Here is a 26093-nt window from a genome sequence, read left to right as displayed (position 1 = left end):
AAAGTAAAATGACTGGTGGTTTAAAAAGAGGGATGTTTAGGACAAGTAAAAAAGTCCAAGCATGTTGTAGGTGGTCTGTGTAAGTTGTTAAAAAAGATTTGTGAAAGGGAATTTATGAAAGAACTACTACACAATTTTAAAGGTTACTATGCCTTCTAAATGCTTCACAAACTGCCACTATGGCTCTTAACAGTACAAATTCCCTGCTTTAAAGCTAGGTAAGGCCTGGGAACATACAGAGTTAGCCATGCCCCCTAGCTATGCTGAAAACAGTCAGACCTTATCTGGACTTCTGTCTGGTGTCCTAGGCTCCAAACCTAGCACATAATTAAAATCACTTACTTACCAGGTTTTTCACCAAAAGTAAAAATTGCTAAGACTTAACAGTGTAACATGTACTTGAGGCTATTGGAAACATAGTTTTACATGGAAGGTGTGTAAGGAAGGTAGAATGTGCTTTTGGGAAAAAGTTATAAGAACTCATGGGAATATGGATTTGTTTGCCTACTTTAGATGGTTAAAGGATTGTTTTAGAAGGCAGTTTATAATCAGCTATGGGAATCTAACAGGTGCTCTTAAATGCAGGTTTCTGATAACTTTGGATATTGTGACATTAGAATAGAGGTAAAAACTTTCAGGACCCTCATGGAGAGCTAAAATGTTTGTGAATATCAAGCAGAATAGGAGTTAACTACATGGACTGAACTAATAAAAAACTAGAACAATCCTCTTATTACTTTTTGCTTAAAACATGGCTGCTCCTTTGTTTTTCAAAGCCTAGAAAGCTTTTCTTTTGAGCCATTTACAATTTTTAACAAATGAGCAAAGTATACCCCTGTAAACAAAATTTGCAGCATATTTCTCTCTTCCAAATTCCCAAGAATTTGGAAACAATTTGTGAGTATTCTTAACTTATGGCAAGATAGTAATTTGCATAAGTGCAATAAGAATCTGTTTTCTTTTGCAATGACAAAATTGAAGCCACTGGTTATTTTACCAAGGCTTTAACTGTAATGGTGTGCTTTCCTTCAAGGAATCAAATTTGACTTATACAGACAATAAAAGCCCCCCCTAGGAAAACATACCTTATCTACACGGTCCCTGTACAGGGTTCCTGACCTGTGGCAAGTAAAGAATACCAGTTTCTGACAGGCCCAGGAGCCCCAGGTTACCTGGGGACCTCAAGAGGAAAGGAATTTATTCAATTCATACAGGTATTTGATGGCACCAACCCATGGCTGGGCTTAAGGCTTTAAAAACGTCTTATCTGAGATTCCTTATGGAACAAAGTTCCATCAAAGCCAATTTTAAAAAGGAGCCTATATGGGAAATAATTATTCTTGCTGTGCTTTATGCAAATAATTAGGCCAAGTATAAGAAGACTAAAGTTTATTTTGCAAACAAATCTGTCCTGTCATGATTTGTTTTTAATAAAAATGAGGACTGGAAAGAAAAATTCTATTTATTTCTTTTTTTTTTTTGAGATGGAGTCTCTCACTCTATTGCCCAGGCTGGAGTGCAGAAGCATGATCTCGACTCCCTGCAACCTCTTTCACCTGGGTTCAAGCGATTCTCCTGCCATGGCCTTCTGAGTAGCTGGGATTACAGGCACCCACCACCATGCCCAGCTAATTTTTGTATTTTTAGTAGAGATGGGGTTTCACCATGTTGGCCAGGCTGGTCTCAAACTCCTGAACTCAAGTGATCTGCCCACCTTGGCCTCCCAAAGTGCTGGGATTACAGGCATGAGCCACCATGTCTGGAAAATTATGTTTCAAGAACTATGGTACACCTGTTCTTAGATTCTAGTCCCATCAGCTGTTTTTGAATTTTTCTCTGCAATTTAGACTAACCCTCATTCTTGTGAACCAGCTAGTGATCTCTGGCTGCAGCTCAGAAGAAACAAAAGGCATGGGTAACGTACAAATCTGGATCAATATTCTAATTCTGGGCACATACTGGAACTGGCTAGCAACCCAATAAACCCAAGTCTTGGCAGGCATGACTATGGCCACCAGTTACATGGGTGTGCCAGCAGGCTTGGGGTTTTTTGGAGCTGTCCTCACCTCCTTATTTCATTTTAACATTCTACTAAATCTAATAACTCAATTTGTCTATTTTCATCTTCAGGTCATCAAGCTCCAGATAATCCTGAGAGAGGGATACCATCCTCTCAATATTCAAGAGTCACCCTCTTACAGGGGACCCCTAGATGTCCATCAGGGATACATGATGGAGATAAAATTCTGCCCCTGCCTCCCTTGGACCTGGCTGGATAGTGCTTTCATCAACCCATGGAGCCACTCTCCTTCCCTGACAGCTAGCAACAGGCCAAGACCCACAGAACAACCACCACTGCCCCACCATCAGCAGGAGGGATTTACAGAAGACTGATCATCCATTTTTCCCAAAGAATTGGGGTCTTGGAATCTTGAGGGGAGAAATGCTACAGTGGGTAGCTAGTCGGTCACGAACAGGGCAGGAGAGCACTTGCCCAAACCCCTACAAGGAATGTCAGGTGACCATCAGGTGATGGTCAGGCAGCTGTTAATTGCCTCTCTAAAATAATAATTGGTTGCTGCCAGTGCCAGGGAAAGGAAGTCTCCCAACAGATAGAAAAAACCTGAAACTGGTAATCAACAGCTTCCCAATAAGATCTCAGGAGTTGCACGAGTGGGCTCAAGCATGTGCATTAAGAGACAAAATGGCGGAGCTGAACTGGTATCTGGCCTCCTAGGGACATTCAACTGGTAAGGGAAGAACGCCTCAAGTGAGCATGTGTACAACTCCAGTAAACACACCATGCATGCTCCCCTTGCAAGGGCTAGCAGGCAACTGCACATACAGACAGCCCACCCCAAAGGAAGAATGAGGGGAGAATAAAATGCAAGCCCTGGAAGTTTGTCAACATATAAAACCCTAAGTCAAAAGGTCAAACCACTCGTCTTTCAAGTCACCTGCTTGGCCCTCTTCCAAGTGGACTTTCCTTCCTTTTGTTCTTTCTCTAAAGCTTTTAAACAAACTTTTATTCCTGTTCTAAAACTTGCATTGGTCTTTCCTATTGTCTAATGCCTCCTTGGTTGAATTCTTTCTTCTGAGGAGGCAAGAATTGAGGTTGCTGCAGACCTGTATGGATTCGCTACTGCTAACAGAACCTCCCATGTAATCTCACCTGAAGATTCTTTAAGGCAGTTTCTCAATATCAGCACTATTGACCTTTGGTTGGGAAAATTCTTTGTGTATGTGGCTGTCTGTGCACTAAAGGATGTTTAGCAGTATCCTTGGCCCCGACCTATTAGACGCCAGTAGCATTCTCCCAATTGTGACAATAAAAAATGTGTCCAGACATTGTCAAATATCCCCATGAGGGGAGGGGCAAAAATCATTCCAAGTTGACAATCACTGGTGTAAAGATATCAAAAGTCAGGTGATCCTTAAGCAAGGAATGGTTTTATACAGCAGTAAGGGGTTGTTCTATACACATTTTTCTCAGTACCACATGGTGTTGCTCAACTAGCAGTAAGATTTGGTTTTGGTAAATGGACTGCACTATGCTGTTGTCCAGCATTACATGCATAGCAAGGTAGTAACACTGATGTATTAACAATGACTTGTTTTGATCACTAGACCACTGTGAATAAGGTCCAATCCTCTTCCAAGGCCCTAGTCAAGATTGCCAGTAGACAATAAACCTGCCCTTGTGAAAAGGGGATGGAGCAAGGCAGGTCAAAAGTTGAGGCTCCAAAGGGTCATTCTAACGGTGTGAGAGTGGAGGGTGTGAGGTTGGGTTGCTAGGTCTAAATGAGTGAAGCTGTTGAATGAAAGTAGGGAGAGCCAAACTCTATTCTGAGATATATCTGAGCCAGCATCTTTAGTCTCTGGCAGGATCCTCAAATCCATTCCAACATCTAGTTTGTAGCTCTGTACAGTCTTCCATGGAAATCATCTTCAAAATGTACAAACTTTGAAGAAAATAAGAGTGAGAAAGGAGAGGAAATGGAAATGAGGAAGTGGAAAAAGCAAGAGTTTTTCCTGCTTCACTGAAGCCTGGGCAGGAACACAATGATGGCTATGTATCTTCCTGGTGGTGCCTACATCCCAGCTGATATGGTTTGCTCTGTGTCCCCATCCAAATCTCATCTTGTAGCTCCCATAATTCCCATGTATTGTGGGAGGGACCTGGTGGGAGATAATTGAATTATGGGGGTGGGTATTTCCTGTGCTGTCCTTGTGATAGTAAGTCTCATGAGATCTGATGGTTTTAAAAATGGGAGTTTCCCTGCACAAGCTCTCTCTCTTTGCCTGCTGCTGCCATTCATGTAAGATGTGACTTGCTTCTCCTTGTCTTCTGCCATGATTGTGAGGCTTCCCTAGCCATGTGGAAATATAAGTCCATTAAAGCTCTTTCTTTTGTAAATTGCCCAATCTCAGGTATCCCTTTATCAGCAGCATGAAAACGGACTAATACACCAGCATTAAGTGAATTGCCATGGTGCCCATTGCCTCTGTTTCCTCTAAGGCTGGACCACACTGGGACTATCATGGGAGTGAATACTTAAAGCCCATGCAGGTGCAAGCCTTATCTTTCACCACTATAAATAGAGTAGAACGGTGGGCTCTGCCTCTAGGATCCTTCATTCTGGCACTGATAACTCTTTTCCAGGAGTTCCTTGGAATCTCAGCCCAATTTCATTAGGTTTCTTGAAAGAGGGAAGAATAAACCCCATGTGGTTCTTTCTAGTGCAATCTAGTTAAAAAAAAAAAAAAGACTTTTTAGTGCTCGCTTTGGCAGCACATATACTAAAACTGGCAAGATACAGAGATTAGTATGGCCCTTATAATTTAAAAAAGGCTTTTTAGTGGGTTATTAAGTTATAAAGTAGATTGATCTTACTTTTATCAGACCCTGAATCTGGTCCATCATCCAAAACCTGTGTACTTCCCTTCATTTAGTACTTCCTCATTTATAGTTTTTTCCCCCTCTTAACCATTTCGTCTTAAGATTTGCTGCTACTACATGTGGCTTTAAAGAGAAAAGGCATTACCTGTGTGGTTTATACAAAGTTCATGGCTATATTGGGGGTGGGGTGGGGCAATTAATAAATCCCCACCTAGGTGATTCTATTAGGTCAGTGTTTGGTCCTAGAATCACTGAAGGTTCGTATCCCAGCTTCGCTTACAAGCAGTGTGACCTTGAGTAAGTGAGGACTTTTTTTTTTTTTAAGATGGAGTCTTACCCTGTCACCCAGGCTGGAGTGCAATGGCGTGATCTTGGCTCACTGCAACCTCCGCCTCCTGGGTTCAACTGATTCTCCTGCCTCAGCCTCTCAAGTAGCTGGGATTACAGGCACCTGCCACCATGCCCAGCTAGTTTTTATATTTTCAGTAGAGACGGGGTTCACCATGTTGGCCAGGCTGGACTTGAACTCCTGACCTCATGATCTGCCTGCCTTGGCCTCCCAAAGTGAGGACTTCTTTTATGCCAATGAGGATAACAGTATCCACTTTTTTTTTTTTTGAGATAGAGTCTCACTACGTCTTGCCCAGGCTGACAGTGGTGCCATCTCAGCTCACTGCAGCCTCTACCTCCCGGGTTCAAGTGATTCTCCTGTCTCAGCCTCCTGAGTAGCTGGGACTACAGGTGTGTGCCACCACACCCAGCTAATTTTATATTTTTAGTAGAGACGGGGTTTCACCATGTTGGCCAGGCTGGTCTCGAACTCTTGACCTCAGGTGATCCACCTGCCTTGGCCTCCCAAAGTGCTAAGATTACAGGTGAGAGCTGCTGTGCCTGGCCAGGAGTTAACAGTATCCACTTCTTGAAGTTAGGATTAAATGTGATAAAGTCTGCAAAGCACTTAGCATTGTACCGGCACTATTATCAATAATTATGCAAATGAAGTGTCATCAGAATGCGAAACTCATATTATTTCAAAGATCAGCATAGTCTTCAGCCCTAAGAACCGGGATTTCAGAATGTCCATGAGAATCACTAGGCATGAATAACAACCTAAGGAAAGGATTAAAAGGGGTGCAGAAATGGAAAGACAAGTACAACATGGAGAAAAGAGAGAAGGAAAGAGAATGCAAAGAGGCACAGACAGACTTTGTCACCCCAAAACAGTAATTGAACAATGCACTGTCCATGTTATGAGCAACAGTCTCTGCCATCAAGGGACATGTCGTTTGAGTGAGACAGTCAAATGAATAGAGTGAGATGGTTATGACAGAGAGGTTACAGGTAATTGTGAGCACCGAAGAGCAGCCAACTCAACTAAGAGTGGGGTTTAGAGTTGCAGAGTAACAAGTAACAGAATGAAGTCTTGAAGAATATCTGAGAGTTAGAAGGGTACAGAGTGTACAAAAACACGGAGGTAAGAGCATGGACGCAGGGACTAAAATTCTGGATGGCCGAAGGTGGAGTGTAGGGTTAAAGCATGACATCTATTTGTTATTTAAAATGTCTTAGATATTTGTTGAGGACCATCTACAGGTCAAGCAGTTTTAGGAATGGAGGATTTTGTAGAAAGACACCCAAAGTCCGTCTTCTCAGAATGTTCTGTTCTACAGAGGATATATGATAAACAAGTACAAAATGAAGGACACGAATGATGGACGGAAGTTCTGTGATAGAAATACAACCATGCGCAAAGTGATAGAGGAGGGGTGGGCAGGAAACCCAATTTAGATGAGGTGGTCACTTAGAATTCTTTGGGAAGGTGGTATTTCAGCTGAGTCAGAAGGGTGGATGGAGCAAGCAGTGCACAGACGGCCAGGCTGGCAGGTAGAGCATTTAAAACAGTTCAAAGGTCCTCAGGCCAGGGGTAATGGGGTAAAGCAGAGACTAGGTAACATTTGCTTCATGAATCTTTTGGTGTGGGTGCTGAGGAGCATGAATAAGGTGAAAGACTCCTCCTAAGGAGATACATTAAAGGTGACACATTTGCCTAGAGTAGCCTTCAACTTGGCAGACCAACAGTAGTGGGAGTCCAGACATACTGTTCTGCATGTTAGCCAGAACCTTTTGCTATGTTCTGAATTTGGCCTAAATTGAAGGATTCAAATATCATCTCAAACAACTTTTCCTCCTACAGACTAAGGTGAAGATTCAAGAGCTCACGGCCTCAGAGGGCAAAGCATAGTTAAGAAAATCTAGGTGATAACCGGCAGTAACAGTGGCCCATACCAGTGACTTGCGCTCACGGAAGAGTTCTGAAGGCCTGGAATGCGTTTGAAGATGAGTTCATGAGCAGACAGAAAGGATTCCACTAACAGCCCAGAAACACAAAGGTCATGTGTTTTTAGGGACCTCCAAGTGGTCGGTAAGGTTGGGGTCAGCATTAGTTTCTTTGCCTGTAAAATGCGGGCAATAAGAATTCCTCGTCCCTTAACTATTCTCAACAGCAAGAAACCTTAAAGGTAGAGAAGAAAAGATAAATCGGTTTTCACAGAAAGTCCTTGTTAGTCACGAAGGATTGCAGGATCGCTGCAGGGCACACTCATAGGTGCAGAACCAGTCTCCAAATGGGCGGAGCAAGGTGCAGCTCCACCTGCTTCACCACTAGGTGCAGAAGAATGTCCACGGCAGGGGGTTCTCAACTTGTGACCTTGGGTCTGCGGGGGTCTAGATGGACTTCAGCTGGCTCCGTGTCGCATGTGAGTTTCCTGGGCTGTAGTAACCCCAAAAGGGCCGCGTCGTCTACAGAGGTGCCACTACTTGGAATTCTTGTCCATGGCCACGTTCTCACTGCTGGGAGAAACAACAGGGTCAGGTCTAACACTCCTTTCTCGGATGCATGGGCGAACAGAAATATCCCTGGGTTTCACCTAGCCGTGGCCTAAGTACACTTCCCCAGGGTAAGGAGTCACCACACCGATATTCCCGCGGCTAATGGTGCTTCACAGAGCGAAGTGCCGGAGCCCGTCGCCGGCGATTGCGCATTCCGTCGCGCAGAGCATTATGGGATTGGTAGTTCAGACTGAGGCGCGGATAGGGGTTCTCGAAGCCACAGAACTACATTTCCCAGCAAGATCCGCGCAGCAGGGCACGCAGACTGTGTGCGTAAGCGACCAGATTTCCGGGGGAGCCGGGGGCGGGACTTCAGCGGAGGCCGGAGCGAGGCGTCGGGATGCAGCGCCCCGGGCCCTTCAGCACCCTCTACGGGCGGGTCTTGGCCCCGCTGCCCGGGAGGGCCGGGGGCGCGGCCTCCGGCGGAGGAGGGAACAGCTGGGACCTCCCGGGTTCCCACGTGCGGCTGCCGGGGCGTGCACAGTGTGGGACCCGTGGCGGTGCTGGCAACACAAGCACCAGCTGCGGGGACTCCAACAGCATCTGCCCGGCCCCCTCCACGATGTCCAAGGCCGAGGAGGCCAAGAAGCTGGCGGGCCGCGCGGCTGTGGAGAACCACGTGAGGGTGAGCACTTCGAAACGTGGGGCGCGGGGCGCATGTCCTTGGCGTGATGGGCTACTGTTGCGCGTTCTGGGTGCTGCCGGGGCGCGCCTAGCTCCTGGCAGGGCGGGAGCTGAGTGAGAGGGTAGAGGGTGTGCACTTTACCCAAGTTTAGACCCCTCTTCCCTGCTCCTTAAAGACCTTTTAGATGTGGAATCGGTTGGGGGCGAATCTTCTAATACTTGAGCTTTCTAAAGACTCCTTGTCCAGCTGGAACAGTTTGCAAAGTGGAGCCTGGTGCTGTCTGATGTTTGGAATGGGGGCTAGAGGCACTTGCCTTGTGGCCTCCTTATCAATAAATGGAAAATGGTGGGCTTTGGGGCTGCGGAGAGGTTTTCATTTCTCTTTACTGACCCGGAAGCCGGCGGAGAGTTAGTTTGCTAGTGCTTTGAAATTTCAGTCGATGGAGGTTCTGGGCTTGGTGCGCGCCGGCCCCTGAGTGTACTCTTGGAGGGAAGGGAAGACCCGGGGCTTCAAACTTCCTTCTTTCCATAGGGCGGGGTGGACTAAGTCTGGAGGATGCTGGTTTATTTTTTAAGGCGGGGCTGCACAGATGTTTAGCTGTTATTCAGTCATGTCGTGGTCCCTACTTGTTTGTTAAGTGGCAGGTGTGGTGCTGTTAGTGGAGTTTTTTTAATCCAAGTGGTTTTGCTGTCACCAATCAAGTATCTTAATTATAATAAGGAAGCCAAGTGGAGTATGTCTGCCCTGTGGTGTAGTTTCCTTGGTCTTATTGGCTTTTTATCTCTCATTTCTACTTATTAGAAAGTGGTATTAGAGTCCCTTTTCTTCTCCGATAATAGTTCTTTACATTTGTTAATGCTTTACAAAATTATTTTGCTTAGATGATGTTGGATGAGCTTCACCACAGCCTGTTTGAGTGGGAGTGGACAATGTGGTAACCAGTGGCTCAGCCAGTTCTGTAGAAGGGATGTTCCAGTGTGACCTTCTACCCTTTCCACTGCTACCCTGTTCTGGTGTAGCCTGTTGTAAGTCTGATTGGCAATAGGATTTTCTATGGGGATTAACAGAGATAATGTAAAATGTGTTAATTTGACCCTACCTTTGGGATTCAGTGCCTCAGTTGTAAAATTGAGACAAGAAGCTGAAATTTCAAAATATCTGCATACAGTGAATAGCTAATAGATAAATGTAATCCACATGAGAATGCAATTAGAAAAGCCCCATATCTAAGTTGTCCTGTTAATGAATTTACATTAATATTTGGTGGCACATCTCCCTGACCTTTGTGTTATAGTTATGTATTTGATTAAATAAAAATCTGCAAGCCCTGACCTTAGGCTAGAGCCCCAAAACACTGGATTCTGACCACATCATTTCATGAAGTTAGGTAATTTTGGGGAGATCTACAGTGACCTTTTGGGGGCACCTGTTAAAATCATATATGCCCTTCAGGGTTTGGCTTAAAGGCCATTTCCTCCTTTCAGTTTTTCCTTAGCATCCTAAGGAGAGGAAGATTTCTTTTCCGTGATTCTGTAGCACTTCATGCCTCTTATGTGCTTTATGTTGTATCTCATGTTTTGGTCATCTGTGTGTTCGTTTCTTCCAGCCCCTTAAAGGGTAAGCTCCTGGAGGGTAGTTAACCTTCATTTAGCATTGGTCACAGTGGGTCCTGCCCAGTACATGTTTGTTCAATTGTGTGCAGTGTGGACACAAATATGAAAGTGTTGGGGTTATTGGAGGTTCTTTGTGTAGAATCTCTGGGGAGTAGGGCTTCCTGTTCTCTAGTCCATTGGAGTTCCAATATGGTGACCACTTCTGTGTCTGAGTGGATGGAAAACATGGAGAGTTCTCAGGTGAATCCTTTGTATAGCCACCTTGGGCCCAGCTCTGTCTGTTTCTGTGGGTGTAGCCACCCAGGATGGGTCGACATGCAGAACTAGGCTCTTCTGAATGTCTGTAGCCTCATCCCTTTGTTCTCTTTGGAGCCTGGGCTTTGTTTTTTTACTGGCTTGGTTAAGGAAGCTGATGGGCAGTGGTTCTAGTTGGTTAGCAGAAGTAGTATTTCCAAAGTTACTCCATTCGACAAGCTGAGTGAAGTTCTGATGTTGCACATACATGTGGTTTAATATTGCCCATTAGAATGGGGCCACTCCTCTAGCAGGGCCTGCTTGGCAGTCTTCTGCTGTTGGGCCACCTCATAGGCAGCCTTTGGTCACCTCTGGTTGGCTTTGGCAAGGGCACTGATTTCCTGGGCCAGTCATTTGATTCCAAGGCAGCAGGGATCACATGGGTGAAGAGCTTTAGGTCTGGCAGGGCCTTGCAATTCCTGGTCTCTTTCAAAAGGCAAAGAACGAGCCTTATACAGAGCTTGTCTGATTCATCCGAATTCACCTCTGTGCCACCTGCCTGCTGGGGACTGTGAGTGACATGAATGTATGGCTAAGCTTGGTAACCAGGAATTTGGTGATTGAATTACTGTAAAGCTAGAGTTCCTAGCTTCAGGTCATATGTGAAGGTCAGGTTAAGTCTATCTAGTGTGATATTTTAAACACACACACACAATGTTTTTATCCATGGCTCTTGGTTCATAACACTCATAGCCCTTGCTACAGTCTTTTGTTATATTTGGGGTGCTTTAGGGCCCAAAGCAGGCCTCAGAAAACAGAATCTCCCTCTCTTACCTTCTCCTTCCCTCCTTCCACTTGCTCCTTTCTCTCCCCAATGTTTTTCTGTCTTGGAGCTGGCTGTAAAGAAATTCTGTGACCTATGTTGTCTGTTTGTACATCATAAGATCCCCATTTCAGAAGGGTTCCTGTTCCATACCCTGGAGGAAGGAATGCTGCAGGTGAAGAAGAATCTGAACAGACAGCCGTTGCAGGGTTTCCCCAGTCAGTCTGCTAGTATTGGATCATTCCCTTTTTGTTCAGTCACATTTCTAGGCCCTTGCAATTCCTGGTCTTTTCCAAGAGCCAATCATACCTATTCAATAAAGTCTCAAAAAAAAAAAAAAACAAAAAAGAAAAAGAAAAGCTCAAGAGGACAGGGTTTGGAAGCTTCTGGAGAGCAGAACATGTGAAGGTCCCTGGAGGATGGTGTGCCTAGAGAGAGCATGGAAGCTCTGTGCTCCTTCTTACATGCCTTTACCTATGCATCTCTTCATCCATATCCTTCATCATAGCCTTTATAAGCTGGTAAACATGTTTCCCTGAGTTCTGTGAGCCACTCTAGCAAGTTAATCAAACCCAAAGAGAGTGTTGTAGAAACTCCAACTTGAAGCTGTCAAGTCAGAAGTTCTGGAGGCCTGGACTTGCATTTGGTAGGAAGGAGGAGGCAATCTTGGGAGCTGAGCCCTCAACCAGTGGAACCTTATGGTATCTCCAGGTAGAGAGTGTTGAAATTGAATTGGAGGATACCCAGCTGGTGTCTGCTGCAGAGTAGATTGCTTGCTTGGGATACGGGGAGAAATCCCCATATATTTGATCACAGAAGTCTTCTGTGTTGATGATTGTTGTGGTGTGAGAGCAGAGGAAAAAGTTTGAGTTTTTCCACACTCAGACATAGGCCTTGATAAGACATTTTCTCATTCCTTGAAGATTTTTATATGTGAGATATTTAGCCATTTTGAATGTTTCTGTACTGCGATGTATCATTTACTTGTCTTGAAGTCCTTGCCTTTGGGGATTGTCCAGGTAGCTAAACAACTTTACTAGACACATTGCCTTCTTGAGAGCATTGGCATAGGTGAAATCCTGACCTAGTGCGAGCCCTGTTCTGACAGCCCAAGCCCCTGATGTATTCAGTGCCTTTGGAACTGTGAGCTAGTAAAAGCAGTTTCCACCAGGTCAATAACACAAAAGTTGTTGGATAAAGTCTTCTGTAGGTAGGAGAGGCTATAGTAGCATTTTTAGTATACATGTATGTGGTTGTGGGGACATTAGTATTTGATTTTTTTTTTTTTTTTTGGTAACTCTACTTGTTGGTCATTCTTTCTAATCTTTTCTAGTTATAGATGTAGTCAGGCTTTGAGAAGGACCATATCTAATGTGAGGCCTAGGGGCTGACTTTAAGTATTCCTATGGCCTTTGTCCTGTGGGGAATGAAGGATTTTAGTTGTGGCCCTGCTTGTCCTGAGGGCCCTTCAGGACTTGTCTTCTTCCTAAAAAGAAGGTTTTACTATGGGCTTTCCTTTGTCAAATAAATTAATTGTTAATCAGTTGTTGGAAATCTTAAGAAATTTGAAATAGATTGATGTTTCAGCAAATTGAACTTCCTGAAGTTGCTTATTCGTTTGAAATGGCTCATCCTGTAATCCCAGCACTTTGGGAGGCAGAGGTGAGATGATCACTTGAGGCCAGGAGTTCAAGACTAGCCTGGTTGACAGAGTGAGACTGTGTCTTTTAAAATAATTAAAAAATTAGCTGGGCATGGTGGCATGTTCCTGTAGTACTAGCTATGTGGGAAGCCGAGGCAGTAGGATTGTATGAGCCCAGGAGTTTGAAGATGAGTTTGTGTGTGTGTGTGTGGGGCATTGATAGTTTATATATATTATAAATATATATACAAGATATATTGTATATCTTGTATATATATTTAAAACAGGTAAAATCACACATATATAAAACAAATATATGTCAAAGATTTTATTTAACTCACTAAATTAATGAGGGAACTGGAAAGGTTATTAGAACCTGTTCATAGGTGTCTTAGTCCATTTTGTGCTGCTATAATAGAATACCTGAGAATGAGTAATTTATAATGAACAGAAATGTTTTGGCTTATACTTCTGGAGGCTACGAAGTCCAATATCAAGGCGTTGGCATCTGGTGAGAGACACAGATGTTGAAGTGCTATGGGTGGGCACCAATCCTACCCATGAGGGTGGAGCCCTCTGACCTAATCACCTCTTAAAGGTCCCACTTCTTAATATTGTTATAATGGCAATTAAATTTCAACATGAGTTTTGGTGGAGATGTTCAAAGCATAACAGGAGAAGTCAACCGTAAGCTCATATGTAGTAAAAAAATCTTAAAATGAATTTAGAAGATCTGTTAATAATTGTATCTCACAGAACACTATTAATTTGCATTTCAATGAACAAAACTTACTTGCTTTGTTAACAGTTTTCTGCAAGTTAAAGTGTATCTCTATACAGTCGTCATATATCTTAAAGACAAAGGCACATACCTGCTTAGAGTCAGACAATACAAGCAGGTTCCAGCATCCCATTGGAAGGATATCCAGTAGTCTCTTTTGCTCATTTCAAAGTCTTAAGTTTTTCCTTACAATATTGAACTCATCTATAAAGTGGGAATAGTGGCTCTGTAGGTCATAAGTGATTGTTGTGAGATTTGGCTTTATATTAACATTTATAAGTCTTCTTGGTAGGTGCTTAATAAATGGTAGCTGCCGCTTTGGTGTTCACTTGGCTTTGCCTTGCAACGGCAGGAGATAGATGTCAGGAAGTTGCTTAGGCACTGAGCTGCATATTAGTTCCTGACTGTTAGTACCCTGGCCTCGTTTTGCCCTTTGTGGTCTGGTAGACTCAGCTGAGCTTTTACTCTTTGGTCTGCTTGTAGGTACCTTCTTTGTTTCTTCTTGTTTGGTCTGCTTGTAGGTACCTTTGTTTCTTCTTGTTTGGTCTGCTTGTAGGTAGGCTCAGTATTGTGATGTCTGCCTGTGCTTTGTACTCAGGAAGTGCTCTGCATTTATTATGATCCTTTCTATTGCAGATGAAGACTATTTTTCATGTTCTTAACTAAGCCTTTGCCCTCTTCCCATTTTCTTTGAGGCAGGCTCATGCAAAATGAGCACCCCTTGGTGTCACCTAGGCAGATGCTGACATACTTTATTATTTTGAGGTTACTTCAGGCCCTCCCTTTATCTGCTGACTTTGGGAGAGCTCTAGATGGTGGGCCTGATGTGTCTTGTGGTGCTACCAACTTCAAGGTGCCTATGGAAGACACTGAAGCCAGAAGCCTTAGCTTTCCTCCCTTACCCAGGCTCCAGGCTCTATTGTTTTTTCTTAGGTGTTTTTCTAATTGCCTCCCTGGGGTTGGCCAGGAATCTTTTTCTTTTCTTTCTTTCTTTCTTTTTTTTTTAAACACACTGTTGCTGGCTTGAAATGTCAGGAATCTTTAAGTGTTTATATGCAGGCCATTTCTGTGAGGGTGACGCAAGATGCTATTCAGTTGCAAGTAATTGCACCAATTATTTGGTAGAATGTAGGGAGGAAGTGGTGGTGTTGACAGTGTCAGAAATGAAGAGAGGAGGGCCTTGTTGAACATTTGTCCACCATGGATTGGCTAAAGTACAGCATTGAGGTTCAGTGTTTATGTTCCTATAAAATAGGCACAGTACCTGTCTTGTACCTGTGTTGGTGGATTGCTGTTCATAATAATTTTATAGCTTTAGGAAGTAGGCTGACAAAGGAGTAAAATATGATATTAATAAGTTTTGTTTTTTCTTCCCCGTTTTTTGGCAGAATAACCAAGTGCTGGGAATTGGAAGTGGTTCTACAATTGTCCATGCTGTGCAGCGAATAGGTATGCTCTCTCACTGTCTACTGGATGTTTTGTGTGTGATGATGGGGTAGGGAGGTAGAGGAGAGGGAGGAAGTGGCACACAGGTTTGGCATTGCCCTTTTGGCTTCAGCAGTACAGAGCTGGAGAGAGGGACTACCTGAGGTCAGTTGAGTGTTTCTGCTCTTTTGTGGAGAGAGGGAATCTTGGGCCTCTTCATCCAACTTTGAAGGATGCCCTTGCCTTTGTTTACTCTGCTCAGCTGGAGGGGAGGAGCTGACTTAGCTTGAGGTCCCAATATAATTTTAATCATGTTGATGGCATTCTACCATTGAGTTCTTTGCGTGAGCTCAGACTTCCTCAGGCAGATAATTGAGGCCATAGTGGGTTTGCCCTGTCCATGACCCTGGAGTGGATGTGGGACTCCTGCCATTGATGGCTGGTTCCTGCAGGTGCTCATTTCACACTGATTAGGGTGTCTCTATGCTTAGGAAAGACTCAGGAATTATCAGCCCCTATGGCTGCTCAACAGGTTTTACTGCCCTGCTCTTTGTTTGTAAGAACAAAGCCCAGACGAGAGGCCTGCCTGAATGCTGAATTCTTCTAGGTGCCAAGGGGCAGAGCCCAGGAGGTAAAGTCCAGGAACACTTTGTTATCAAGGAGTGGTTTTAGTGCTGGTGTGATGGCTTCTGGAAGCCTTCTCACTGGCCAAATAGGAGCTTTTGTGTTATATACCTTTCAATCTTAACCAAGTATCTGGAGAATACTTTCAGGGCACAGGAGTTACTATGGATTTTATAATAGTGGCACCCAAACCTCCCAAGATGCACTCAGTGATTAAAAAGACTTGAAATTTTAATACGAATTTTTTCCTGAAGTCTTTTTTTTTTTTTTTTTTAATCAAACTTTCCTGAAAGGTACAAATCCAAATTGAAAAAATAAATCTCCTTTAGCCACTCTCTGGGGCCTACAAATAAGTATATTTTTTACTAAAATGCAAAAGTAAAGTTCTGGCTTTTTCCTAGAAGAGGCAATATAGGGGAGTTAAGACTGTGTGGCTACATGGCCTGGGATCATGTCCCAGCTGTGTCCCTTATTAGCGGTATAACTACCGAGTTACATTACCTCTCTGAACCTCAGTTGCCTTATCTGCAAAATGCGGAAAATAATTTAACTTACCTTTTGGGTTGTTAGGATTAAGAGTTCATATATACAAAGTTCTTAGAATATTGTCAGGCACATAACAATGGCAAACACTGACACTGCTTTCTGTGGTCAGTACTTACCTCTCCAGGCTTTCTTGTGTCCCTATCTTCTGATGTGTGAGGTACAGTCACCAACTTTCCCACCAAGGAGGGGGACACAGGATGAAAGGCAGCTGTCTTTGGGAAATAGACCTTCCCTTGTCTGTTGGTTTCGAGCAAACACATATGACAAGAAAAATAAAGTAAGGAGAGTGAAAAACTGCCAATATGGCTTTTGTTTCCACAGCTGAAAGGGTGAAGCAAGAGAATCTGAACCTCGTCTGTATTCCCACTTCCTTCCAGGTATGTCCTGCTTTCCATCTGCATCGTGACAGCTTCTGCTGTATCTTCTGGTTCCCCGGGGTTGTGGACCTATGGCCTTGTCTTGTACCTCAAGGTTGTTCTAGGTCAGAGAGTCCAGGAATAGGAGAGTTTATTGACCAAGGATTCCTTCTTGGAATTGTAGTTTTAGGTGCATTTGTTTAATCACTTGGTGAATATTTCAGTGCATGTTGAGTTTAGGCACTACAGAGAATGCAGAGATGGCCAGGTAGTCTCTCTCCTCAAGGAATATTACTCCTATTTATAGGTGAAAAAAATCAGGCTAGGCCAGGTGTGGTGGCTCATGCCTGTAATCCCAAGTACTTTGGGAGGCCAAGGTAGGCAGATCACTTGAGCACAGGAGTTCAAGACCAGCCTGGGCATTATGGTGAAAGCCTGCCTCTACAAAAAATACAAAAATTAGCTGGGTGTGGTGGCTTGTACCTGTAGTTCCAACTATGTGGGAGGCTGAGGCGGGAGGATCTCCCTTGAGCCCAGGAGGTCCAAGCTGCAGTGAGCTGTGATTGTGCCAGTGCACTCCAGCCTGGGCAACAGAGTGAGACCCTGTCTCAAGAAAAAAAAAATCAGGCTAAAAGGAATTAAGCAATGTGTTGGTAATGCAAGTACATCATAAAATAGTAGGAGCTGATGGAGGAAAGCAGTGGAGCCAGTTAAATATAGGGAGAGATAAGGGAAGAGAGGTTTTGGGAAGTGGAAGGGAAGACAGTTGCTCAGATGGAGCCAATTGTCATCCCTCATCTGGCCATTGCAGGGAGGAGTATGTGTATAATCTCTCGCTGGATTAGTCAAGATGATACTATGCACTGGGGTAGGAGATGAGATTTATGAGTGACTGATGCTCCTGGGACTTTATGGACTTAGGCTTGGATAGCTGGGTTTCTTAGGAAACCCTCCCAATCCTGGAGACACAGAATGCTGGCAGCCTGCAACCAGCTCTGGTGAAGGGAGAGAGGTTAAGGTTCCTTCTAAACCAGACTGGCCTCAGCTTAACAGTAGGGTGTAAGGCAGAGATTCCAGGTAGACAGGTTAGGGAGTTGGATAGTGCATACTGTTGGAGCTTCCTTGATGTTAAATCTCTTGGAGACCTTAAACAAGGTGGATGGCCACCCAGGGGACTGAAGGCAATATCTTAAGTGTTTTATATTGCTTTTTTTTTTTTTTTTAAATCCTGCTTTCTTGAGGCGATGCTTTTAAAGCCTCAGTGGCTTGTGATGGATTTTCTTAGTCTTTTGAAAAGCTAAGTATCTAATTTTTCCAACTGACTTGATCATCAAGTATTTTTATTTCTTAGTTAATAAATTACATTGGTGTTTATTTTTAAAGTTATATATGCACGTGGACTGAAGAAACAAATAATTCAAGTCTTTTTATTTAAAAGAAAAAAAAGCACACTACCCTCACTTTCCCCTAGATGACCACTACCTAGAAAGCACACTCTTATTACCTCCCACCCCTGACCTCCACTATTTCTTGCTCTTTACATGGACATACTTTTAGCTCTTTTAGGTGATTGGATATTTGCTCCAGTATTTTGAAACTACATGCTTTTCTTGCTGTTTTTAAATTTTTCTGAACTAGGTTGACCCAAAAGGTTAAAATAACAGCCACTATAGATTTAAGTCAAAGTTAATTTTATTCTGAGCCAAGTTTGAGGACTGTAGATCGGGGACACAGACTCAGAGCAAACTGGGAGCGTGTCCCTTTCTGTTGTAATTCAGTAGGTCAGAATTAGAGGAAAGAGTATGTTGGATAAAACAGACAATAGAGGACCACCCTTACATACATTCTGTGGCTGTAGTTCAAATTGATGAGCTAACATAATTTTTGCTGGAGTTTTATTCTTTTGGTAACATTTTTGCAGTATTGATAATATTTGTAATGTAGGAATATTAGAAAGATAATCAACAATATGATGAGCAACTTAGAGGTCCACTGAAGTAAAGAAATACTTATCATAGAAAAGAATCTTGAACATAGATTTTGATAGTCTGTGACTAATTAGATAAATTTCCTCCCTTTGTATTTGTACTTTATGATATCTTTACATTTATAACTGTAATTAGCTGATGATTTATAATGTCTAATTGCTTGTCCATTTTCTGCTGGGAGTGCAATTTGAGGAGGGTTGAGTTCCAATTTTCTAATTTTTATTATCAAAAGTATTACTTCATCATAAAAGTAACTTTCCTGTTAACCCAGTATTGTACCAAATGGCAGTATAATTTAAATCAAATGTTGTCTGGTTGCAAGTAAGATCTAAAACAGCTACAGTCTCATTTTTCCTCCCTTTCTAATGTAAGCAACCTTTTCCTATTGTGTTAGTCCATTTTCATGCTGCTGATAAAGACATACCTGAGACTGGGCAATTTACAAAAGAATGAGGTTTAATTGGACTTACAGTTCCACGTGGCTGGGGAAGCCTCACAATCATGGCAGAAAGCAAGGAGGAACAAGTCTCGTTTTACGTGGGTGGCAGCAGACAGAGAATGAGGAAGACACAAAAGCGACCTTGATAAAACCATCAGATCTCGTGAGACTTGCTCACTACTATGAGAACAGCGTGGAGGAAACCACGCTCATGATTCAATTATCTCCCACCAGGTCACTCCCACAACACATGGGAATTATGGGAGTACAATTCAAGATGAGCTTTGGGTGGGGACAGAATGCTGGCAGCCTGCAGCCAGCTCTGGAGCCTGCCAAATCTCATGTCATTGCATTTCAAAACCAATCATGCCTTCCCAATAGTCCCCAAAGTCTTAGCTCATTTCAGCATTAACTCAAAAGTCCACAGTCCAAAGTCTCATCTGAGACAAGGCAAGTCACTTCAGCTTGTAAGCCTATAAAATCAAAAGCAAGCTAGTTATTTCCCAGATACACTGGGGGTACAGGTATTGGGTGAATACACTCATTCCAGGTGGGAAAAATTGGCCAGAACGCAGGGGCTACAGGTCCCACGCAAGTCTGAAATCCAGGATGGGCAGTCAAATCTTAAAGCGCCAAAATGATCTCCTTTGTCTCCATGTCTCACATCCAGGTCATGCTGATGCTAGAGGTGGGTGCCCATGGTCTTGGGCAGCTCCCTTCCTGTGACTTTGCAGGGCACAGCCTTCCTCCTGGCTGCTTTCATGGGCTGGCATTGAGTGTCTGCAGCTTTTCCAGGTGCATGGTGCAAGTTGTCAGTGGATCTACCATTCTGGGGTCTGGAGGACAGTGGCCCTTTTCTCACAGCTCCACTAGGCAGTGCCCCAGTAGAGACTCTGTGCAGGGGCTCCAACCCCACATTTTCCATCCGCACTGCCCTAGCAGAAGTTCTCCATGAGAGCCCCACTCCTGCAGCAAACTTCTGCCTGGGCATCCAGGTGTTTCCATACATCTTCTGAAATCTAGGCAGAGGTTCCCAAACCTCAATTCTTGACTTCTGTGCTCCTGCAGGCTCAACACCACATGGAAGCTGCCAAGGCTTGGGGCTTGCACCATCTGAAGCTACAGCCCGAGCTCTACATTGGCCCCTTTCAGCCAGGGGTGGAGTGGCTAGGACGTAGGGCATCAAGTCCCTAGGCTGCACACAGCTCGGGGACCCTGGGCCTGGCCCACAAAACCACTTTTTTCTCCTAGGCCTCCAGGTGTGTGATGGGAGGGGCTTCCATGAAGACCTCTGACATGCCCTGGTGACATTTTCCCCACTGTCTTGGGGATTAACATTTGGCTCTTCCTTACTTATTCAGATGTCTGCAGTCAGCTTGAATTTCTCCTCAGAAAATAGGATTTTCTTTTCTATCAGATTCAGGCTGCAAATTTTTCAAACTTTTATACTCTGTTTCCCTTTTAAAACTGAATGCTTTTAACAGCACCCAAGTCACCTCTCAAATGCTTTGCTGCTTAGAAATTTCTTCTGCCAGATATCTTAAATCATCTCTCTCAAGGTCAAAGTTCCACAAATCTCTGGGGCAGGGGCAAAATGCTGCTAGTGTCTTTGCTAAAACAATGAGTCACCTTTGCTCCATTTCCCAACAAGTTTTTCATCTCCATCTGGACCTTATTTTCCATATCGCTATCAGCATTTTGGGCAAGGCCATTCAACAAGTCTCCAAACTTAACCACATTTTTCTGTCTTCTGAGCCCTCCAAACTGTTCCAACCTCTGCCTGTTACCCAGTTCTAAAGTCACTTCCATATTTTCGGATATCTTCTCAGCAGCGCCTCACTCTGCTGGTACCAATATACTGTGTTAGTCTGTTTTCATGCAGCTGATAAAGACATACCTGAGACTGGGCAATTTACAAAAGAAAGAGGTTTAATTGGACTTGCAGTTCCACGTGGCTGGGGAAGCCTCACAATCATGGCGGAAGGCAGGGAGGAGCAAGTCCCATCTTACATGGATGGCAGCAAGCAGAGAATGAAGAAGACGCAAAAGCAGAAACCCCTGATAAAACCATCAGATCTCATGAGACTTATTCACTACCACGAGAAGAGTATGGAGGAAACTGCCCTCATGATTCAATTGTCTCCCACCAGGTTCCTCCCACAACACATGGGAATTATGGGAGTGCAATTCAAGATGAGATTTGGGTGGGGACACAGAGCCAAACCATATCACCTCTGTACCATATATTATATTGAGCAGGGTATAGAAATTAAGGGTCATCTCTCTCACCACTCCCGTTCAACATAGTACTGGAAGTTCTGGCTGGGGCCATCAGGCAAGAGAAAGAAAGGGTATTCACATAGGAAGAGAGAAAGTCAAACTGTCTCTGTTTGCAGATGACATGATTCTGTATCTAGAAAACCCCATCATCTCAGCCCAAAAGCTCCTTAAGCTGATAAGCAACTTTAGCAAAGTCTCAGGATACAAAATCAATGTGCAAAAATCACAAGCATTCCTATACACCAACAATAGACAAGCAGAGAGCCAAATCATGAATGAACTCTCATTCACAATTGCTACAAAGATAATAAAATACCTAGGAATACAGCTAACAAGGAAAGTGAAGGATCTCTTCAAGGAGGACTACAAACCACTGCTTAAGGAAATGAGAGGACACAAATGGGAAAACATTCCATGCCCATGGATAGGAAGAATCAATATCATGAAAACGGCCAAATTACTGCCCAAAGTAATTTATAAATTCAATGCTATTCCCATTAAACTACCATTGACATTCTTCACATAATTAGAAAAAGCTACCCTAAAATTCATATGGAACCAAAAAAGAGCCTGTGTAGCCAAGACAATCCTAAGCAAAAAGAACAAAGCTGGAGGCATCACGCTACTGGACTTCAAACTATAGTAACCAAAACAATAACTAAAACAGCATGGTACTGGTACAACAGACACACAGACCAATGGAACGGAGTAGAGATCTCAGAAATAAGACTGCACATCTACAACCATCTGATCTTTGACAAACCTGACAAAAGCGATGGGGAAAGGAATCCCTATTTAATAAATGGTGCCAGGAGAACTGGCTAACCATATGCAAAAATTGAAACTGGACCTTTTCCTTACACCTTATATGAAAATTAACTCAAGATGGATTAAAGAACTTAAATGTAAAACCCTAGAAAATGAAAAACACTATAAAAACCCTAGAAGAAAATACCATTCAGGACATAGGCACAGGCAATGATTTCATGACAAAAACATCAAAAACAATTGCAACAAAAACCAATATTGACAAATGGGATCTAATTAAAGAGCTTCTGCGCAGCAAAAGAAACTATCATCAGAGTGAACAGACAGTCTACAGAATGGGAGAAAATTTTTGCAATCTATCCATCTGACAAAGTTCTAATATCTAGAATCTACAAGGAACTTAAACAAATTTATAAGAAAAAAACAAACAGTCCTGTTAAAAGATGGGCAAAGGACATGAACAGACACTTCTCAAAAGAAGACATTTATGTGACTAGCAAACATGAAGAAAAGCTCAACATCACTAATCATTAGAGAAATGCAAATCAAAAAGCGCAATGAGATACCATCTCACACTGGTCAGAATGGCGATTATTAAAAAGTCAAGAAACAACAGATGCTGAGGAGGCTGTGGAGACAGGAATGCTTTTACATTGTTGGTAGGAATGTAAATTAGTTCAACCATTGTGGAAGATGGTGCGGCGATTTCTCAAAGACCTAGAGCCAGAAATATCATTTGACTCAGCAATCCCATTGCTGAGTATATACCCAAAAGAATATAAATCATTCTATTCTAAAGATACATGCACATGTATGTTCATTGCAGCACTATTCATAATATCGAAGACATGGAATCAACCCAAATGCCACCAATGATAGACTGGATGAAGAAAATATGGTACATATGCACCATAGAATACTATGCAGCCATAAAAAGGAATGATATCATGTTCTTGGCAGGGACATGGATAGAGCTGAAAGCCATTATCCTCAGCAAACTAACACAGGAACGGAAAACCAAACATTGCATGTTCTCACTTATAAGTTGGAGCTGAACAGTGAGAACACATGGAGGCAGGGAGGGGAACAACACATACTGGGGCCTGTCTGGGGGGTGTTGGGGGAGGGAGAGCATCAGGGTAAATAGCTAATGCATGCAGGGCTTAATATCTAGGTGATGGGTTGATAGATGCAGCAAACCACCATGGCACACATTTACCTATGTAACAAACCTGCACATGTATCCTGGAATTTTAAATTAAAAAAAAAAAAAGAAATTAAGGGTCATATTTATATGATTTCAGGATTCCAAACATTTTGGGGACAGCACCAACTTCCTGAATTTGTTTATGATGTAGAACTGAAATTGGACTCCAAGTATTATTTAATATGGCCTTTCAACTCCCCATTGGGAAAAATGGGTATTACTTAAAAAAATCTCTATTCCTACTAACACTATGTTATATGTCTAGTTATTATCTATGTGGGGTGCTAATGCTGTAAGAGTACAGTGAATTAAGCTACATATTCTTGGTAGTAATTTTCCAGGAAGAAGAGGGTTCATATGTTTGTGCATAAATGTATACCTTGTGTTTCTGCATCCAAAATGGTAGGGCACATTTTAGAGGCCACTTCAGTTTCCATTTGGATTAGCATGGTCAATAAACCTTGTTGAGTTTGGACGCATGCAATTTTCCATCACTGGGTTTTGGCATGGCTCCTTGTTAGTTGAGTAGTTGATTTACCTTCTTAACAATAGTGTCATTATCTTTTTGTGTAGCTTCCCAACCCATACCTTCCTTCTGAAAGAATATTTCTTTTAATCTATTTAGACTGGTAAATATTGACTTTTCTTGTGATTTTTTTTTTTTTTTTTTTGTCGTTGTTAAATACACTTTTAGCTTGTCCTAACATCTCAAGTCCTGCCTTTATTGGACCTAAGGTTCTTTTTGCTTTAGTTGGCTAGTGCTGTTTTATCCACCAAACATGTTGTTGCCATTGAGCATTTATAATGGAAGTGCAATTTGAGTACCGGTTACAAACCCAATAATGTTGGGTGCTCCAAGTTAAGGTGAGAGGAGCAGCAGTTACCCCTAGATACAGTTTAGTTTGAGTACACTGTAAGGCTTCTCACATTCTCCCTGGTAACATTCCCAAGTATCCTCTGGTGGTACTCTTGTCCACCAAGTAGCTCTCATTATTTGATTTCCAGTTTCATTAGAATTGTGTAGACCAGTCACAAAAACAAGGTCCCTGACTCCTAGGACAAGAGATGCTATGGCAAGGCACATAAGCTGCAGCTAAATGTCTTCCAGGAGTTTGTATAGTAAGTGTATAGTAAGTGATCATCTGTATTCACAGTAACATAGTGATCTATTTGTAAAGTGTTAAAAATTGCCAGACCAGGCATGGAATTGGGAAGAACTTCCTGGATATCTTTCCCTAAGTGGGGGCCTCTTGATAGTTTATTATGCCTGAAAAACTGGTGCCATGGGCTATCGGAACATTGGACTGATTCTAAGAAATTGATGTCAGGGTTCCAGTATCTTCTTGATATTGAAAAAATGTTTGTCCTACTTTCACATCAGTTAGATTAGCAGTTTCCCTTAAGAGGAATGGGGATCAAACAAATGAGGGAGTGTTAGTAGAAATTCAGTCATCATGCAGGAAAATACAAAAACAAAAGGTATATGCAGAAGAAATTCATTGTCAGTTCAGGCCTGGTCTGGTAATTTGGGCAATGTTGTCTATCAGGTCTTGTCTGCTTTCCATACTCAGAGGTGTCAGGAATCTCAGAAATCTTTAACTGGAGGTCTCCAGTGCACTTATAAGTTCATTTAGTTGTTGGAGCTTTCTTTAAATGAGAAATGTGAATCCAGGAGTCAGCTCCTTCAAGTTTTGCTGCACAGCAATTAGTTAGCAATACCTGATAGAGTCCTTTCCAGTGAGGTTCAAGTGAGTCTTTTAGTGAGGTTCAAGTGAGTTTTTTAGTTGATGTTGTTTCCAAAAAAAAGGTCCCTTGGCTAGACATTATGGTATTTAAGATCTTCGTCTCCAAGGAGTACACCGTAAAAAGAATCTTTTATTAATTTATTTTGGGGAAAGAAGTTTAGTTAAGCCTTGACAGTAACTGAGTATAGCACCTTTCAATAAAGTTGGTTCATATAAATTGCTATCCTGTTTCATAGGTTGACTTGTAATTGTCTCATAAGTGGGTAATTGATGTTATCCAAGAGAAGTTGCTCTTGGGTTAAGCAAAACCAATGGAAGAGCCTTTGGCCCAGTATGAAAAGCTTTTGTTAATTTTGCCAAATGGATTTTTTTTTTTTTTTTTTTTTTTTGAGACGGAGTCTCGCTCTGTCGCCCAGGCTGGAGTGCAGTGGCACGATCTTGGCTCACTGCAAGCTCCACCTCCTGGGTTCATGCCGTACTCCTGCGTCAGCCTCCTGAGTAGCTGGGACTCCAGGTACCGGCCACCATGCCTGGCTAATTTTTTGTATATTTAGTAGAGATGGGGTTTCACCCTGTTGGCCAGGATGGTCTCCATCTCTTGACCTTGTGATCCACCCACCTGGGCCTCCCAAAGTGCTGGGGTTACCGGCGTGAGCCACCGCGCCTGGCCAGCCAGCTGGATCTTTATTATTCCGTTTATTTGTTCCACCAATCCAGAAGACTAAGGATGGTATACACAATGAAAATGTTGGAAAATGGGCCAGATTTTACAAATTGAGTGGACTGTCTTTCTAGTAAAATGAGTTCTTCTATCGCTATGTAATTTGGAAGGAATTCCCCAAGAGGGAATTATTTGCTTCAACGATATTTTCCTCCTGCGTGTGCTATGACTCTTCTGCAAGGAAATGTTTCAACTCAGTGAGAGAACATTCAAATCATAACCAGTATCTATTTGTAATCCTGGGCTGGAGGTAATTGGATAAAATCCACTTGCCAGATATCAGAAGGTCTGGTGGACAAAGGAAAATGCCCTTGATATCCATGAAGAGGCTGTCCTGGATTATGTTTAGGACAAACTGCACATTTAGCATAAGTCTTATGAGCCGATTGTGGGTGACTGTTTCCAGTAATATTGTTTTTCTTAGGCAGTCATTTTCTGAGGTCCCTAGTGAGTGAGCTGATAGAAATGCTGTAATACAGGAAATTGA

General features: G+C 42.9%; 1 protein-coding gene across 1 annotated transcript in view; it reads left to right on the top strand.

The window, feature by feature from the left end:
- RPIA (ribose 5-phosphate isomerase A) overlaps positions 1-26093 on the top strand; it is a 69339-nt gene that overhangs the window by 4939 nt on the left and 38307 nt on the right. The window contains exons 2-4 of the mRNA XM_003805850.5: positions 2131-8414; positions 14896-14956; positions 16424-16479. Of these exons, the coding sequence (XP_003805898.1) occupies positions 8130-8414; positions 14896-14956; positions 16424-16479 (402 nt within the window). The 5' untranslated portion in view covers positions 2131-8129. The remainder of the gene's footprint in view (positions 1-2130; positions 8415-14895; positions 14957-16423; positions 16480-26093) is intronic.

The sequence above is a fragment of the Pan paniscus genome, chromosome 12, assembly GCF_029289425.2.
Source record: "Pan paniscus chromosome 12, NHGRI_mPanPan1-v2.0_pri, whole genome shotgun sequence".
NCBI lineage: Eukaryota > Metazoa > Chordata > Mammalia > Primates > Hominidae > Pan > Pan paniscus.
The sequence above is the reverse complement of the archived record's forward strand: the minus strand, read 5'-3'. Positions and strand labels throughout refer to the sequence as shown.